This window comes from Pipra filicauda, unplaced genomic scaffold, assembly GCF_003945595.2.
Source record: "Pipra filicauda isolate LSUMZ 115617 unplaced genomic scaffold, ASM394559v2 scaffold215_size1667880_pilon, whole genome shotgun sequence".
NCBI classification, from domain to species: domain Eukaryota; kingdom Metazoa; phylum Chordata; class Aves; order Passeriformes; family Pipridae; genus Pipra; species Pipra filicauda.
In genome coordinates, this window is record NW_024104327.1 from 1,588,786 (window position 1) to 1,607,238 (window position 18,453).

Below are 18,453 nucleotides of genomic sequence, written 5' to 3' on the forward strand. Positions count from 1 at the left end.
GGACTCTGTGGGTAACTGCAGGGAGATTTTCAAGATCCTTTTCCAAGCTCAATCAACTGCAGTTGAACTACTAGTACCAAGGCAACAGTGCATTCCATAGCACAAAACTTCCATTTTATCCCTTTCCATCCCAAATCCATCTCTGGATTTTGCCTTCAAACTGCAGCTTTGAATGCTCAAGGGGTTCTTACTGTTGCCCAGAGGTACAAGAGTTTATTTAGACTGCTGGAACACAGGGAGCATGTAGTGTAATTCCCAACAGATTAATACTGGAAAAGCTACAAACTGCCCAATTTTGGTGGTACTTGTTTCATCTCTGCCCTTGCAGCATATCTCTGCTCCCTGATGCACACGTTTCTATGGCTGGTCAAACAGTGTCATAGTTGGCAACTTCTAAAGTCATAGTTTGAGTCATGTCTGCTATTATTCCACTTTACTGTGGTTCTCTGGAACAAGTATTAAATATTAAGCCCATGATCCCAGCAATAACTAAGCATAAAAGATGAAGAAAACCTTAAGGGCAGCATGCTAGCAGACTAAAATCTTCAAGGGAAATTTTCCTTTCCTGAGTGTCTGGAACATACTATAAACACACTGGTGCTACCAAAAATATCAAGTGATTTCTGGCTAATTTATTCTAAAGCCTTATGCAACATATTTCATATCAGTCTGCTTATTCATCCAAACTTGAAATAAAGAAATTTGATCTTTCCTGGTTTTACTAGAAGTATTCTGGCTTAGAGGAATTTCATTTCCAAGAGCTCTTCTGGAATAAAGAGTACAGAAGTTAAGCTCCTGAGGAAAGAAGATCGAGGAAAATAATTTGTGGTATTTGAGAGAAAGTCTACAAGCTCATTTCCTCCCTATTTTAGTCCCATTTTTGAGACTTTTTTTTCAAAAGCAATGTTTTTTTCATTAATCCTGGAATCTGGACAGAATTCTTTATCAATTTCACCAAGTGCATAATGTGCACCTGAATTCTGTATGAACTTCAAACCAAAATCAAACCCAGACAGAACACATTCAGACAGAACACATTCAAGCTTAAATCTCTCAGTGGAGCAGACGAGAGAAGACACTTCACTTCTTCTGTTTGCACCCACAACTCCTCCCAAAGCTGCCTTCTGAGGTTCCCTACAAGTGAATATTAGACACCTGGTTTTGCGATACCTTTCTGAAGAACAACCCCAAAAGAAAGTGAGATGGTGCTCAACCTTACCTCCTCACACTCAGGTCAGAGGAGCGTTTGGGGTTTTGTTTTGGGGGAAAAGCAATCGAGCCCTACTAGGCAGTGCCCTCAGATTCACCTCCCAGTTCAGGTTTCCAGCCAATTAGCCCAGCAGTGGGGGGAGTGGTTCTGGAGAGTTCCCACCCCAAGAGACTCTGCCCAGCTCACAGCCCAGAGCTCCGAGGACTGACACCACGGTCCTGGTTCAGCTTTGACAGGAGCTGATGAAGCTCAAAGCACACTGCTATGACCTGAGAGCACAGGAGCAAAGAAAATGCTTCCTCCAGGCCAACTTTAGATGGAGAATTTGAAACATACCTATATACAGGCTTGATTTATACACTAATTTTTAAGTTTACCATGCTCTAGTATTGCAATGCACACTGAAACTACACATAACTGTATTACCTTTATATAGCTCACTGAAAACAGAATTTTGAAAGCAGATTATTCCCCCCATATTATTGCTCGCTCCATGAAGCTTGATTTTAAATCAAATGAGGAAACTCAAACTTCTCATGCACAGAACTAAACGAGCACAATCATGATGTTATGAAAGCTTGAGAGGTTGGATTTTTCTTCAATTAGTAAGGGCTGCCTCAAATTACAGCCAAATGTGGTAATGAAAAGGTATATTGCTATTAAAAAATTAGCACTCCATGTAACCCATGCACTCGTGGCACACTAAAACTGCATGCAACTCGGGATATGAGAAGGAAGAGTTGTTAATTTTACTGACCTTTGATTAAACTACTAATAGGACCGATGTATTTTACCAACTCTCCTAGAATGGAAAAGGAGGAAAGTTACCATAGCTGCAGTCAGCCCATCCACCTGCCTCTGCAAACTTCTTTCACTTATTTAGTATTACAAACAAGGTCAGAGTATTGCTCCTTAAAACTAAAAGGCCAGAACAGCCCCACAGAGGTAGGGAATAAGCACTCCAAACCATGGCAGCTTAAGCCCTTCTCACCTCATTAATTTTGAGTAAAATTTTCCATGTGTAACAGGTAAGTGTCACCTTCATTATTTTAGAAAATAAATACTCCTGGGCTAAATTTGACAGGAATATTCACAGAACTGCTTACCAGTTACCTGGGTACCTGTTTCAGTTCACAGCTTAGCAGCTACTCCACCAAACAATTGCATTTAACAATTACTTAATGCAAGTTCACTTTCAACATCGGTCTAAAGCCCCGCACACAGGCCAGCCCCACACCCCCTTGATAAGCGCAGTTCAATTATGTTTCCTGTCGGATGTTAAGCTCATATTGCTACAGTGTAATTAAATGTAGCTTGAGCCCCAGACTAAACTGATGGAAGACCCAGGAGCTGCTCTGCCGCAGTCTCCGCTTGGTCTAACTTCGCATTATGACTGTCAAACACAAATAATCAGAATAAAAAGTCATCTGGAACGAAGGTTTACTCCGTTTGCAACGGAGTTTCTGTTACTGGAAGTGGAGAGGAACGTTTAGGAAGGTTTTCTGCAGTAGCCAATTTCTTCTAGCCCAGAGAGTATTGAACACAGGGCTGCCTGTACTCTCCATTCTATTACAAAAACCTAATCCCATCGCATGACCTGCAGCAATTCAGTTTAACAAATCAACAATTACAAATATTTTGGCAAAGTAAGCTTAGGTATTGTTTGCCTCTCGGCACAGTTCACAACCAGTTTATGGCTTTATGATAAAAGTCATTAAATCCAATCTGAAAAGCAGAATTTACAGCTCACTTAGCAAGTCAGGCCCATAAATGGATGCTTTCAATTACAGGGCATTTACATGTACAACCATTAAGGCAGCACTGAATACATTTGAAAACTCTGGAATACTTTTTATAATAATTAAAACTTTGAGTACTGTTCTTTGTACAAACTAAACTTAGGAATTTGCTTCAGTCTCAAGCAGAGCTCAGGTTCATTGTTATCCAGAACCTACTACAGAGCCTGTTCTCCCAGTACTTTTGTGGGAAAGGGATTAGAGAGATGGAAACAAGGTTTGTTTTTTAAAGTTGCTCTCAGGAGCAGGGATTTTTTTTTTTTTTTTTAACCTCCAATAAACTCAATTATATCAACTAGTGCTCAACACTTCTGAAAGATCAAATGGAAGAGGAAGAGGAAGGAGGACCCAGGAGAGCCTTTCATTTGGAGATCAGCTGTGCAATTAATTTTGCTGGTGAACCTAGCTGCCAGGTGGAGGAAATGCAGTGATCAGCTCAGAGAACAATTTTTTAATCTCACTTTTTCAACTCTGGTGTCCCTTTCACCATCAATCGGGACCTCACTGAAAGCTGATGAATTCCTCTTCAGGGTTCTATCACACAAGTCCAGCTTCTTCCACAAAGAAAACTGGATCTTCAAACACTGCCACTTGTGTGGGTCAGGTTACACCGACAGCCACCGAAACAACTGCAGAACAACCACCAACTGCCAGGTTACTCTATTTAACATCCCAATACGATGATCAATATGCGCTCAGACTCATCTTTAACCTTAAACCACCTTAAGCGAGACCCTCCCTTTCCTCTTTTTAAAGGCATTTGTAACTAGTATTATCTTTCATCACTCCCTAATCTTCCTTCGCGAAGCCCAGCCATGATCTTTCATCACAACAGTGCTAATCAGAGGGGGACGAAGGGACTGCAGACGCACCTCCCTTAGTTACATTCTCACCCCCCTGGGATTCATCAGAGCTTGTAAACGTTACAAGTTTTAAAGCTGCGCCTCAGAACAAGCACACAAATAACCCCCTCACGCACCAACAGTGACACAGAAGTATTGGAAAGTCCAAACAGCAACCCTGTCCTGAGAGGAGCCTTCCACCTCAACTAGGAGGTGTTTCTTTCTCAGCCTGGAGAGCAGAGCAAGGACTAATCAGTCTCTCACTACGGTCCAGCCCCCACAGAAATAATGTCATGAATCAGCCTGAAAGTACAGCTCTCCAGGCTAAGAGAGGAGCACTTGAGAAAAGACAAACCTGCTGTTACCTGCGGTCTCCTAACAAGCTGTTATTACAAACCTCTTGCTACAGATGGAATCTAACTCGTTTATAACCATGGGCTGTGATAACATGAGCTCTACACACAATACACACAAGGTGCAGCGCTTTCAGAGGCACCTGTCTTGGTAAACCCAGTAAACAAAACTTTTTCTTAGTGCCATCCCACTTGCAAAGCGTTTGAAAAGGGCACAACACACGTGTTGGGCTTTTCTCAGTCAAAAACTGTGACAGACAACCAAAAAGACATGAGACCTGAATCCCATTCAGGCTGCAGTCTGAATCCCAGCTGTTCAACAGCTCTCCCAGACCACCACGAGGGCTCTTCGCTCACTCACATCACACACTTTTTCCCCTTCTTTTATTTTCCCACAGCAAAGACTAAAGGACCACACTGGGCTGCACGTTTCCCCTGCACTCCCCACAGAAAGGAAAAATAAAAACTACAAACAGGAACTCCACAGCAACACCACCAACCACTCGCATTTATCACGACACGACCTCCCCCAGGTAGACGAAACACTTAGCAGGTTATGTTTGTTTACAAACAACACCCAGGGAATGGGGGCTGCCACAGCTCCTCTGGGCAACCCGTGCCAGGGCCTCGCCACCCTCCCAGCCAGGAATTTCCCCCCAGTATCCCACCTAACGCTGTCCTCTGGCAGCACACAGGTGAATAAACCCACCGACCGCAGCTCGTGCCCCGTGTTCGCCCACGGACCAGGAGAGGGGCGGACAAAAGGGGTGAGATGAAGCCTCGCCATCCCAAAGCACAACTCGCTCCCAACTTTCCACACCCCCAACCTCGACGCCCCGCACCCCTCACGGGCACGCAGGGGTGTCCCGAGCCGGAGGCGACGATCCTCGCGGGTCCCTCTGAACTCGGGATGTTCCGCGAGCCCCTGCAAGGAAAACGCACCTGGCACGGAGGGAGTGGAGGGAGGAAGGCAAGGAACAGGGCGTGCTGGGGGGAGAGAAGGAGCAGCACAACTTCTCTACCTCCCTCCCTCCCACACACGCCCCGAGGGGCACAGCCTGGTTCTCCCCACCAACCCCGGAGCGGCTTATCCAGCCGGGAACAGGATAACCCATCCCTGTCCCCTCCGCAACAAAGGGGCTGCGGGCGCGGGGAGGCGCCCCCGGCCCCGCCGGCACCAGGCCCGCACGGTACCCCGAGGCCCGCGCAGCCCGCGGGGCAGTGACCCCCGACCCGCCACGCACCAGGACGCACCGGGAACCGCCGAGATCCGCCGAGAGCCGCCTGGAAGTGCTGCTGCCCTGCCGTGTCCTGCGCTCCCGCTGCCACTACCCGGGCACCGCGGGGCCGCCGCCTCTCCCCTCAGTTCTACCCTCCTGCGCCCGCCCCCCGGCACGCCCCGCCCCCGCCGTGAGGCGGAGAGCGCGCCCATTGGCCGCTCCTCCCGTGACTTCAAGATCCGCGTGGCCATTGGTCCGTGCGGACGATTGGCGGTCGGAGAGACCAATGGAAGACCAGCAGCGTAAAAAAAAAAAAAGATAAGGGAAGAAGGGGAGAAGAAACAGGCGCGAGGCGGGGGAGGCGGGGCGGGGCGGAGCGCTGATTGGTGGAGCCGGCTGTCACTCACGCCCGCCGCGGGCGGTTGATCGGAGAGGGTGAGGGTTTGGGTGAGCGGCAGGCGCGCAATCGCGCTGTAGAGCGAGTCCGTCTTCTTCCGCGGGGTGCGAGCTGAGTAAAGTAGTGCGCTGCTTCCCGGCAGGAATTCCCCCTGGACGTGAACCCAGGTGTGCCCGGATGGGCGGGAGGCCAATGGCCCCGGGGCTGTCCCAGCCGTGATGTGGCAGCAGGGCCAGGGCAGTGCCCTCCCTGTGCTGGCACTGCTGAGGCACCTCCAGTGCTGGGGCAGTTCTGGGCCCTCAGCCAAGAGAGACATTGAGGGGCTGGAGCGTGTGCAGGGAAGGGAACGGAGCTGGGGAAGGGTCTGGAGCAGCAGGAGCGTCTGAGGGAGCTGGGGGGGCTCATCCTGGAGAAAAGGAGGCTCAGGGGGGACCTTCTGGCTCTGCAACTCCCTGACAGGAGGGGGGAGCCGGGGGGGATCGGGCTCTGCTGCCAGGGAACAAGGGACAGGATGAGAGGAAACGGCCTCAAGTTGTACCAGAGGAGGTTTAGATTGGATTCTGGGAAAATTCCTTCATGGAAGGGGTTGTCCATCCCGGGCACAGCTGCCCAGGGCAGTGTTGGAGTCCCCATCCCTGGAGGGATTTAAAAGCCATGTGGATGTGGCACTTGGGGACAGGGGTTAGTGATGGCCTTGGCAGTGCTGGGGAATGGTTGGACTCGATGGTCTTGGAGGGCTTTTCCAACCTGAGCGATTCTGTGATTCCAAACAGATTTAAACTACCCAGTTCTTCCTCTCCTGCAGTGGCACAGCAGCCCCAGGCGTGACAGTCCCAAGGTGAGACATGGACAGAAGGGAGCCCAAAGCCTTCCCAGCCTCCTTCTGCTGCCTGCGCCCACCCCCGTACTCAGTGACACTTAACGGAGTGGCTTCCCCCCATATGTTTTTATTTTCTTATAGCTCCTGCCTTCAGTAGGCTCATCAAAGCTTGTGGTAATGATGTAGCACAACCAAATCCCTGTGCCTCAGTAGATGCCCAGGCTCACCACAAGTGAATTACCTGTGACTGCACAGCCAGGGACCCATCAGCAAGTGAAACCCAGCACTGTTTTATCTGCAGGGATCCTTGCAGGATGCCCAGCAGATTCCCTGGGACTGTTCAAGCCTGGAGAAGAGAAGGTTGAGTGGAGACCTCATTGCACCTTCCAGTACCTGAAGGGGAATACAGGGAAACAGGAGAGGGACTCCCTGTCGGAAACTGTAGTGACAGGACAAGGAGTAATGGGTACAGACTGAAAGAGGGGGAATTTAGGTTGGATATTAGGGAAAAATTCTTGTTTGTGAGGGTGGGGAGGCCCTGGCACAGGTTGCCCAGAGAAGCTGTGGTTGCCCCATCCCTGAAAGTGTCCAAGGCCAGGTTGGATGGGGCTTGAACAACCTGTTCTAGTGGAAAGTGTCCCTGCCCATGGCAGGGGGATTGGGACTGGGTGGTCTTTAAGGAAGCTTCCAACCCCTTAAAATTCCATGATTCTGTGAGTGGGAAGCCACAGGATGAGAGTTTAAGGGGCTTTTTTTGGACAAAAAGGTCAATTCCTGCTTTGCTATAAGTCTCTTAAAGGCATTCTGTTTTCTTGCTTTTGCTTTTTTGATATTTTTCCTTATTCTATGTCATTTATCTCAACTTCAGGCCACTTTTACACCTGAGGTAACGTCTCACCACCGTAGCAGTTGTCTCTCCAGAGACATTCTCCTCTTCCAGACTGAAAGGGTTCCTGAACTCAGTGATGTAGGTGTTGTGATTCAGTGTCTTGGGCACGGATCCCATCTCAACAGGGCTGGTATTCCCAGGAGCCAGGTGAGACACCCCTCCCATCATTTGGCCCTTCTGACAAATGGGTAGATGTGGACTTGTGGAAATCTCCCTTTTGCCTTTTTTCTGTGCTTGGATTTTCTCAGCTTGAAGCAGGCATGTGGCTGAATGAGGTTTTTTTGATTGCATTTTCCCTGCTTTTCCATCATTTTGAGATTCAAACAGTTGTGAAATAAGCAAAGAAGTGAAATGGAGAAGATTCCTGGTGCAGACAAAGCAGAGCATCTGACAGGTTGCCATCATGTTTTTGAAAGATAAGGTGTCCCAGGCATCTTGTACCTGGACACAGATTCAGGCTATTCAGCCTGTGCAGCACTTGCTGGAGGTTCCACTGCATTGAGAGAATTTTTTCTTCCATGAACAGCAAGTTAATTAAGCTCAGTTTTCATACAGTTTTGCGTCAGACATTCCCTTCACCTCTCCTCTGAAACAGTTTCATGGCTCCCTCTCCTTTTTTATCTCCAAGGTTCCTGGTACCTCCAAATCTCCTTTCTATGCCCCAAACTGCTTTGTATTGGCTTTCTGTCTGGAGCAGCACATGCTGTGCCTGGTTCAGGGATGTGTGTGCTCTGGCTGGCCAGCTGCCTGCTGGTTCTCTACTGCCAAGGAAGCCAAGCAGTGCTGATAAGGGCTGGACTTTCTCTGCCTTTCTCCCGGGCAGAAACATGGCAACACGTTTCTTTTCTAATGCAGCCGCTGTTTGCCATGAAATTCAAAAGACTGTGTATTTCCAGGGGCTCTGCATCTCCCCTAGGTGTGGTTGAAACAGGTCAACAGGCTGACAAGCTTAGACTGCACAACGGTGACACAAAAAGCACCAATTTATGTGTAAACCTGCTTTCTCTAGGAAAGGAAATTGCAAGCAGCAGGAGAACAAAAGCTTCTTCTGGAAGCTTTTCCTTCATGGAAGAAGGTGGCATCAGGGCTGCAAATCGCAGAGCTCAGAAGTGGTGGCTGTAGAGAAGGCAGGCAGGATGTGTATCTGCTATAGAAGCAGTTCCAAGATGCACACTTGCACTAATTTAGGTTGGATATAAAAAATAAGGCTTTTTTATTATGGGGGTAGTGAAGCACTGGCACAGGTTGCCCAGACAGGTGGTGGATGCCCCATCCCTGGTAACACTCAAGATGAGGTTGGACAGGGCTTTCAGAAACTTGATCTCATTGAAGACATCTCTTCCTTTGGCAGGGAGGTTGGACTGGAGGACCTTTAAAGGTCCCTTCCAACCCAAACCATTCTATAATTCTGTGAAATAGTACTTGATTTAGTAAAAACAAACTGAAAAACTTCAGCCTTGGTACCAAAGCTGGATATTGCTAGGTTGTATTAACTAATCAGAGAACCACAGAACGGTTTGGGTTGGAAGGGACCTTAAAGACCATTCAGTTCCAATCCCCCTGCCATGGGCAGGGACACCTTCCACTAGACCAGGTTGCTCCAAGCCCCGTCCAACCTGGCCTTGGCCTTCCAGGGATGGGGCAGCCACAGCTTCCTTGGGCAACCTGTGCCAGGGTCTCACCACCCTCACAGGGAAGAATTTCTCCCTAATATCTGACCTAAATCTTCCCTCTTTTAGTTTAAAACTATTCCCCTTTGTCCTGTCACTATCAGCTGTGTAAAAAGTTGCTCTCCGTTTCTTTTATAAGCTCCCTTTAGGTATTGAAAGCCTTCAGTGAGGTGTCCCTGGAACCTTCTCTTCTCCAGGTGAACACCCCCAGCTCTCCCAGCCTGGCTCCAGAGCAGAGGGGCTCCAGCCCTTGGAGCATCTCTGTGCCTCCCCTGGACTCGCTCCAGGTCCATGTCTTTCTCAAACCGTGGAGTTCAGCACATTTTGGACATCAGCAGTTAGGTACAAATGGTTGACAGGCCCATTTGGATTTGAACCTGCAGAGGAGGAGCAGGAGCATCTCCCCCAAGATCCCCCAATGTGTCTGAGAGGATCAACATCCTCACAAAGGACACCCATGTGCAGAGACTGGAACAGCTCAGTGGTATTTCACGGTCATCTGTCTGCTAGAAAGAGCAAGGGCAATTGAGCAACTTGGTCTGGTGGAATGTGTCCCTGCCCATGGAATGAGGTGACCTTCAAGGTTCCTTCAAACCCAAACCATTCTGTGTTTCTCTCAAATAATCTAAGAACTAAAAAAATATGCTGAAGCATTAGCTGGCTGTGCTATGCAACAGAGAATACATGTTGACTTCCCAAAGCCTGTGACCAAATCCTGTAAGAGGTAAAAGAAGTACAACACCAATATCAGATAACTTCAAAGACACCTAGGATTTCTAAATGGCCCGACACTATCAGATATGACTGTGTGGAGTGGAGGTAAGTGTGGAGAGCAATGCCAGGAAGACAGGGAGTTGTGATGCAAAACGGTCAGCCAGCATGTTCAAGACAGGAAATATTGTGTGACTGGGGGAACTCTCATCAAAGTCTGCAACTTCCTCACAAGTGGAGGTGGCAGGGCAGCACCGATCTCTGCTCTCTGGTGACCAGTGACAGGACCCAAGGGAATGCCTGGAGCTGTGTCAGGGTAGGTTTAGGTTGGATCTCAGGAAAAGATTTCCTCCCCCAGAGTGTGGCTGGGCACTGAGCAGGCTCCCCAGGGCAGTGGTCATGGCCCCAAGGCTGCCAGAGCTCAAGGAGTGTTGGGACAATGCTCTCAGGTTCAGGGTGGGATTGTTGGGGTGTCCTGGGCAGGCCCAAGGGGTTGGACTCAATGATCTCTGTGGGTCCCTTCCCACTCAGGATTTGCTATATACTTCTGTGTGTAAAAATGACCACAAATCCAAGGAAAACCACTGTTAAATGCTCCCAGATTTCTCAGCTCACTCTGTTGAAGCACTATCATGTACTTCAGTAAGTGCTTTGCCTCTTGCCTCACTGGTTGCAGTGCTGCTTCCCTGCTTACTCTAAATGCCACTCGAGCATGTTATTTTCTCTCTATACTTATGAAAGTAGCTTTCCTCCTGCCCAAATCTGCCAAAGATTATGAAAGAGGAGATGGTGCTGGGTCTGGAAGCTGGGAAAGGGATGGATTCCCTTTCACTCTGCATTATTTCATTATTTCATGGCCTCTCCGTGCCATTGCAGGACTGCAGAACAGCACAACACTGGCAAAAGCCTCCCCTGTTTTTGCTACCAGCGTGAAAAAACTCCTGAAGGACTGAGACTGTGTCTCCCTCAGAGGGTTAAATATGGATTTAAACCCTTTTTCCTTGTATCTCATCAAGGTTGTACACAGCTCCACACCATATCAGCTCTTGTGGCAGCACAAAGAGGGCTAAAAACAAAGCCACACTCTGCTTATCCCATCCCATCACGAGGAACATGTCAGTTGATTTTGAAGGGAACCAATGTCTGGTGTACTGTCCAAACAGGCATTGCATTGAAGTGACCAGAGGAGAGCTTTAGCATCGTAAATTAAAAGAAAGCCATTGCATGAGGCATAAAAATCTCCATAATGAACAGGAACTTTACTCAGTCATACCAGCATAGATTAAATACTCACAAAATTAATCAAACTTTTAAAAAAGTGCTGCAACTTAAGGCTGGAAGTAGTGGCAAAATAACATTAGAAAAGGCATTGCATATTTCTATTCTATTCACCTTTTCAGTAATGAAACCATTCATTATTTCAGTAATGAAATTAATAATCTCTGAAGCCTTGAAACTCAAATCTGCTGATCGCCTCTTCTTAAATGCAGAAGTATGTTTCCAGTATTACACAAATCACTGTCACTTCAGACCGGGCTGTTAGGAGATTTCAAAACAAAGAAAAAAAAAAAAAGAGAAAAAAAAAAGGAATCAGTTCCACAGTGAATAAAATATTGAGAAAAAATAGAATTTGACAGCCCCTGATGTAAGCCTGCTGTGTCTGTCCTATCCCCCCGGCAAAGCAGGCTTAAGAAATAACTACTATTCAAAATAATGTTCTAAAAGCAAGGTTCTGCCTTTCTGACCCATCACAGCATGAACTGGTTGGTGTTTGTGTTATAAAGTACATTACATTTGTCAGAGGGAATGGAGTTAGACAGTAATCCTTAGAAGTGGCATCCTCCTTAAGACGTTCACAGCACAATGTATCTGCTGTGTATCTGCTCACGTTCTTCATTTACGCTGTATAATCCTGATCAGTAAATTATTTAACTACCTTATCTTAATTCCCAGTGCCTATGTGCACATAAACCCAGTTGCCCTGACTAACATGAAGCAGAATGATTTGAGAGACAGCTTTGCCACTGTCGGACACTTGAATTTTGAATTCCTTTGCTGCATTGACTTGCTTGAATTTGCACTGAAATGGACAGGGAACTTTCCTGCACTGAAACTGGCCCTTCTTTCCCCAATTGTTCTGTTTTTTATAGCTTAGAAACATTTCATGTTGCCAGCATTTCCGTTTTTAACTCAGATTATCCCTCTATCCTTTCTTATTATTCCAAATGCTGCACCATTCATCTTCCTACATCCTTTATTTTGGATTTGTTGATTAGAAACACATTTGTGCTAACCCCAAATAAGCCATCATTAAAGTGAAATAGCCTTGTTTACAAAGAGATTTACACAAGTTCATTGACTTAAATAAACAAGTGTAATTTGTGAGTAGGCCTGGGGGACAATAGCTTTGATTCTAAATTAGTGGTAGGCCTTGGTCCAGGAAGGATTTGAGTACGTGTTTAAATCTATGAAGTGAACAAGCCAGTGGAATCAGTCATAGGAACAAAATTCAGCATAAATGCAAACATGATATGATTAAATTTTTGATCATCCTTATTTTCTTTTTCTGTTTGCTTTTTCCAGCAAGCTGAAATTAATTCATTACAATGAAATCCACAAAATAATTAAGAAGAAAATAGTTTGTGCCTCCGTAGGAAGGATCAAAATAAACCAATTTATGCTATGATCAGTTATTGCAATACAGTCTGTTTCTGCTTTACACTGTGTAAGATGCACTATGCTAATTAAGCATATGTTTGTATAGATTAGTCTCAATGAGATTTACCCCAGTTTTCTACACCATCTGTGCAAGATTGGTAGACTAGTTGGAAGTGATCTCTGTATACATTGTCTGTACTAGCTGAAGAAGTGTTTAGAACACTTAGAGGTAGAAGTTTTCTTTTCGTTATTACTGGTCTAGCAAACCTTTAGTTACGGATTTTGAGCGTTTTCCTTGTGCTTTCAAAAACTAGTGATTTAAGGCAATATCAATTTAGAAGTTATGATTCAAAGTTATCATTTTAAAAGACCAAATAAATCAAGGAAGAATTTAAAGAACCTGACAAATCCTTTCCTGCTTAGTTTTATTTAGAGATATGAAACATGCATTACTGCTATGGAGGGGAAGATACCACCAAGTATAAATGTTGCCATAATGAAAAATTAGGCCTTAAAAATAATCTGGGAGTTTATCACTACAAAACTGTCATGTTGTTTATTTTAGCTCTTGGCATTTATCATGATGAATAACTGATGCATGAAAAAAAAAAGTCTATCCTCCTAACAGTGCTTGAAGCCAACTGATGGCTTTTTCTGTGTAATCCCCAGGGAAGCCTGTGTCAGAACCTCTACCCTGGCACTCCATGTTACCAGGGGCTGATTTCCTTGACTGGGGGGACAGAGGAAGGAGCTCTTTGCCCTGGACAGCCCTGGTGTGATGCTGTGACAGAGGATGTTGGGAAGAACACGAGGAGCTATCCCTGCCTATGCTCTTCAGTGTAAGAGTTTTGTCCTAGTTTTGTCCTCACCCAGTTCAGGATCAAGTTGGTGCAAGAAGGTGTTGCAGGGCACACATGCTCTCTCAGTACAGCAAAACCCACTCTGCAAAAGTAAATTTTGCCCCATTTTACACTTAGGAAGCGTTTTTCTGGCAACACAGACAAGCTCTCACCAAGAAATGGGAGATCCTGGTGCCATGTTCTGGTTAAAAATCAACATTTTACCGGTCTTCAAATTTATGACTAAGACAGACCATTACAACCACCTACTACTACATGTTGCTCACTTCAAAGTCCAAATAATTTCCCCCAAGGGATCCCTCTTCGGGTCCGTGGCCCTTGCAGCTCTCATCTTTTGCAGAAAAGGCAGCAAACCCGGGATGAGAAGTTGGTGTGGTGCAAATGAGGGCCTCTCTCTTTTGTCTTCACGCCATTAGATCTCATTATATCTTTTTTATTGGTTTAAGTTTGTTACACTGATGTCTTCTCATAGAAATCTTTATCACATTTAAGTATTTGGCGACCAAGAGAGAGTCACACCTCAGTGGGTTGGGGGTTTTTTTTAAGTACACAAGCTAAACCGAGTTTCTTTGGTCTTTCCCTGTTAAGGAGGGTTTTCAAACTTCCATGTTTATCCAAAATCCTCTTTACAACTTGCTTTTTAAAGTATGGACGCTGAAACTGTGAACAGTCCTTTAATTAATTCACAGTATTACACTTCTCTGCCTTCATTCAGTTGTCTTCTGTTTATGCATTCAAAAGCCCCATTTCCTCTCTGGGCCACTGTCTGAAACTGGGAATGGATACAGTGACCTGTGAATCCGTTTTAAAGCCACTGCTTTCCAAAATGCAGCCCCTGCTCTTCAAGTTGAGATGTGCAGCCCTGATTCCTTCAGACAGCTGTCTTAAAACCACCAATCTGAGCGACTACATTTGCTGCACTGTGCAGAGTGGCCTGTAAAAGTAATTTGTCAATATTTATGAAACATGGCAATAGGAAAAGACTCCCAGCTTCCAGCCACCGGCAACGACAGCTTCTGAATTTTCAGACCTTCATACTTGCAGGTGAGGAAAGGTCAGACACAAATGAGACCTCAGATTCTTTAGAGAGGTATTGCTAGTGGAAATGGAAATGGAGAGCCGTGTCTTCTGGTAGATGTGACCAAAGCGAACCCGAAACTGCGGTCTGGCTGAGTTAGCTTCTTTATGCAAGTTTGACATGGCTGCAGGCAAACAGATTACAGATCATATAGTTTTAAGCACCAGGGATAAGGAAATCACAACACACCGGCTGCAAAAGTCAGATTCAGAATTAATCAGCCTGTTGATATGTGTCACAGCAAGGAATGGGGCCAGAACAAGCTACAAAAGATGAAAACCTTGGAAAACATGGAAGGGGCACACATGGACAATAAATAGGAGCAGCACCTGAAATAGAACTAGTAGTCTGCAAAGAGAAAGAAACAAATGAATAAGGCTAACACCCAATAATCATGTGTTCATTCCAAGATAAATCGCTTTCCAAGCCTGCACAAAGAACAATCTGCAGCAATTCGTAATCTACAGCAACTGGAGACAAACAGTAACAGCCTTCGGAAGGAGCATCTTGCTCCCTATCCTCTGGCTTTAAGATTAAAGTAAAAAAAATCCAATCAACCAACCAAAAATGAAAACAAGTTTGCACCTCAAGCAATGTCAAGGCAAGAGGTGTTCCAAGGACAACCTCCTTTGCAGAATGAATGCAAGTGTCTTTCACAAACTTAAAAGCTAAATTAAGAATTTAAGTGAGGATTTAAGGTAGGTTTTTGCAGTTATTTTCACTTAAGGACCCACCTTGTCCTCTGTGTATAGTTTCAACCTTTGCGGTGTTGAGTGTAGCCACAGGCTTCTCCTTAGATAACAGAGGGAATGTTTGTGCTTTTGCAGCGCAGGGGCTCAGAATTTAGCCCAAGCAGTCCTTGTGGGTGACTTTATCACAATGCAAAGCTTTGGAGGACCTTGAGTTGGGTGCAATCGTTGTTGTTCAATTTTGTGTATGAAGTTCAGCTGACCACTGGCCTGACAGTGAGAAAAAAAAGCCCTGCTGAAGTGAAAGAAAACAGAAGAGTCATCTGGAAAGCCCCTTCCAGGATGTGTCTATAATTTAGTCAGAGCTGAAAGCCTCTTGACTGAGCTCGGTAGCTCAGGGTTTGCGGATGCTGTAACCAGAGTTCAGGGCTGGCTGCTTACCCAGGCCCTGGGTGGATTTTGCAATGGACCAAACTCGGTGTTACAGGTGACTACACTGTTTGGGGAGGAAGGGAGTCGGGGAATGTCAGTCTGAACTCTGTCCCCTCTTAAGAAACACAGAGGAGACATGCCTCGAGCGGGTTTAGAGTCCAGGAGTCATTCTGCCCGATAAAAGTGCCCAGCACAAACCCTAATGACTCTGCCGATGGGCACTGGCAGCTGTGGTGCTCCGCGTGTGAACTGCCCTCTCCTGGAAATGCCCAGAGAAGTGACAGCCGGTGTGCTCGGGCTTCTTTCTGATTGTCCTTTCCTGACTGCTGTCTTCTCATCCTCCAGCCGATGTTTCTGCTACTTCTCCTGTAGCTGATCCAGAGGAAAAGCTTCTGTAGTCCCTCACCTACGACGTGTCACTGCCAGACAGCTGATTGTCAGCCTACCTGTGGGACTGTCTATACCCAGTGATGTGCTGTCAAATGCACAGAGTTAACAAAGTGATAGGGGAGAATGTTTTCCCCGTGAATCCTCTCTCAGTCATGATCTCGGAGCCTATTTGTGTCAGTGGCAGGTACAACATTTTCAGATGAAGACACGACTTGATGAATGAACTCTGCTTCTTTAAGATGCTCTAGGTTGCCTTTTTTTTCCCCAGTCCGTCCCTTTCATCACCTTAGGCTTAAATAAATTCCCCAGGAACATGCAGTTCTGCAGTTACAGGTAGTTTGCACTTATTTAACAGCTAATATCAGTAGATAATGGTCTCCTGCTGCTAGATAAAGTCAGAAGAAAATCTGTGACAATTTACATTTGGCATACATTTAAACATTAGGGCTAGTAGCTTGGAAAAAAACCCTTCTATTTTTAAACGGAACATCAGTTTCTCTTATTACCTTGCTTCTCAGCAAAAGGGTGAGAAGCACCAGCACCATTTACAGTTCCAGACAGGTAAGATTGTTCCCATTAATGAATCCTGCCATTCCCCTCTCCTGTCTTTTTGCCCCTTTTCTGAGCATGATGACTTAATGGTGTCTGGTATGGCTCAAATCACGACCCAGCTACGGTCTCATCTGGATCCACTGACGAGGCTGTCAGGTCACTTATGAAATGCTTCACCTGGAAGATCTCCCTGCTCTGAGCAGGGAGCTGCATCGCCACAGCCACTGTCTGAGGCAAGAACAAACCCTGGAGAGGGGAGGTCAGGGCAACAGGGCCAACCTCATTCCCATGAAAGAATATTTGTAGCACAGTTTTGTCTATTTTATATATATGTATATATAAAATGGCATTTGGGGGATTTAGAGGCTAGACCTGTGCTGGCTTTTGAGGCTGCCTTGAGGCTACCTCCAACACCAAACCCCTACAGACAGATGGTGGGATGCACTTCACCAAATGTTAGAAGTTAGACGTCAGAGTCCAAGTTACTCACCCTAAACTGTCTAGAGGAGAGTTCATGCCTATTTTAGGGGTTGTTTTAGAGTGGGATGAATAACCCACCAGGAGTTCCTATTATTCTACACTGACTATAAAGGAAACCTCTCAACTTTTAGGTACCTCAGGATGCTTCAAATCTGCAAGCCTGGCTCCAGCCACGCAGCAGAGTATGGAGGGTCCAAACCCATGGGGTCTAAACCAGGAACTGGGCCTAAACCTGACCACAGCAGCACGACTTTCCCCCTCCTGCAGCACTGTGAGCAGGTCAGCAGTGCCTGGTGTGTGTCCCACACCAAGGAGCTGCAGCCAGAGGCTCCGGCTGGTGTGGAATGAGCAACACCCAGAGAGTACCAGACTTTCTGCTTTCAAAACAGGGCGGGCACGTGAAAAGCGCTGCTGCAAATTGTCCCTGGCCTGACCTAAATCCCAAACCATGCCCGAGACTTGTCTGGAAAAGTGCAACTGGCCCAGGGCCCAGCCTTTGCCGGGGACTGCAGCAACCAGAGAGCATGGACAAGGGAGCTCTGCGTGCTGGGCTTTCCCATTTGCATCTACGTGGTCCTGGGATCAGACTGAGCTGCCCCAAGGCCTTGGCACACTTTCCTGCTGCAGAGCAGGCCAGACATCCTTCTTGGAGTAACTTGGAACTATCCTTTGGTAGGATAGTAGATACTAGGCAACAAGCTGGGGCACAGAGTGGGAGTTTTGGGGTTTTCTGAAGGTTTCATGTTTGGGTGTGTTCATTTGTTTTGTTTGGGATTTTTTTTTTTATTTGACTTTTTTTTAATGTACTGGGAAAAAAACCAGTTCCAAACATCTTCAAGACAATCACAAGATCAAACCTCAACTCTCCAAAGGCAGACAGGTACACTGTCACAATAAACTCAAGAATTAAAATACATTTCTGTTGACTGTGAGGATGTCTATCTGGCATGAGAATCTCTGGTGTAACACCATAGTGCCCAGCTTAGCTGGGAAAACTGTATGACAAGCTCAGGACAGGGATTGATCCAGGAGCTCTGGAATTCCCTTCCTTGCTGCTCTTGCACAACATCACTGCTTGCCAGCTGTTGCCTTTGCCTACTGTTCTTCATCCTTCTTATTGTACATTTGCATTACAGTGTGTACTGGAAGAGAAGACTAGGAAACCTCAGTAAAATTTTTTTTTGCCTTTTGATATTTTATTTCTTTCTGTTTACACAGCTTAACATCTAGATGTCAGGTATTCTCCTATGGGACTGCCAAGGGGTCCTACGAGGGGATTTAAGATTTACTTCTGGTTATATCCAAAGTAACCCCTGTTTTGCTGCCCTTTGTGTCAGTGGGCAACCATCCATATTTGTCAGCTTTCTTCCTGACAGCATCTCCATCCTGCACGAGACGAAGGAGCT

At 46.2% G+C, this 18,453-nt stretch overlaps 2 protein-coding genes across 9 annotated transcripts in view; one reads left to right on the top strand and one right to left on the bottom strand.

Moving 5' to 3' along the window:
* SMAD2 (SMAD family member 2) overlaps window positions 1–5,562 on the bottom strand; it is a 49,509-nt gene extending 43,947 nt beyond the window's left edge. For 2 of the 4 annotated variants that reach the window (XM_027719989.2, XM_027719986.2), the window contains exon 1: window positions 5,456–5,562. The gene's annotated coding sequence lies outside the window, so the exon portion shown is untranslated. Of the gene's footprint in view, window positions 1–5,445 lie in introns of all 4 variants that reach the window. The other 2 variants (XM_039381164.1, XM_027719988.2) reach the window with 2 other exon arrangements.
* A 338-nt stretch (window positions 5,563–5,900) lies between these two features.
* Window positions 5,901–18,239, top strand: LOC113987366. Of its 5 annotated transcripts, XM_039381172.1 has the most exons (7): window positions 5,920–5,985; window positions 6,624–6,656; window positions 6,780–6,998; window positions 7,507–7,674; window positions 13,236–13,405; window positions 17,179–17,326; window positions 17,437–18,239. In XM_039381172.1, exons 3-7 carry the CDS (start codon window positions 6,852–6,854, stop codon window positions 17,779–17,781), a joined length of 978 nt encoding a protein of 325 aa, XP_039237106.1. In that variant the 5' UTR covers window positions 5,920–5,985; window positions 6,624–6,656; window positions 6,780–6,851; the 3' UTR covers window positions 17,782–18,239. The 5 variants fall into 5 exon arrangements, 1 of the variants encoding a protein (XP_039237106.1); XR_005563518.1 differs by lacking the exons at window positions 6,624–6,656; window positions 6,780–6,998 and having other exon boundaries at window positions 5,916–5,985; window positions 17,179–18,239; XR_005563517.1 differs by lacking the exons at window positions 5,920–5,985; window positions 6,780–6,998 and having other exon boundaries at window positions 6,541–6,656; window positions 12,492–13,405; window positions 17,179–18,239.
* Window positions 18,240–18,453: the final 214 nt, after the last annotated feature.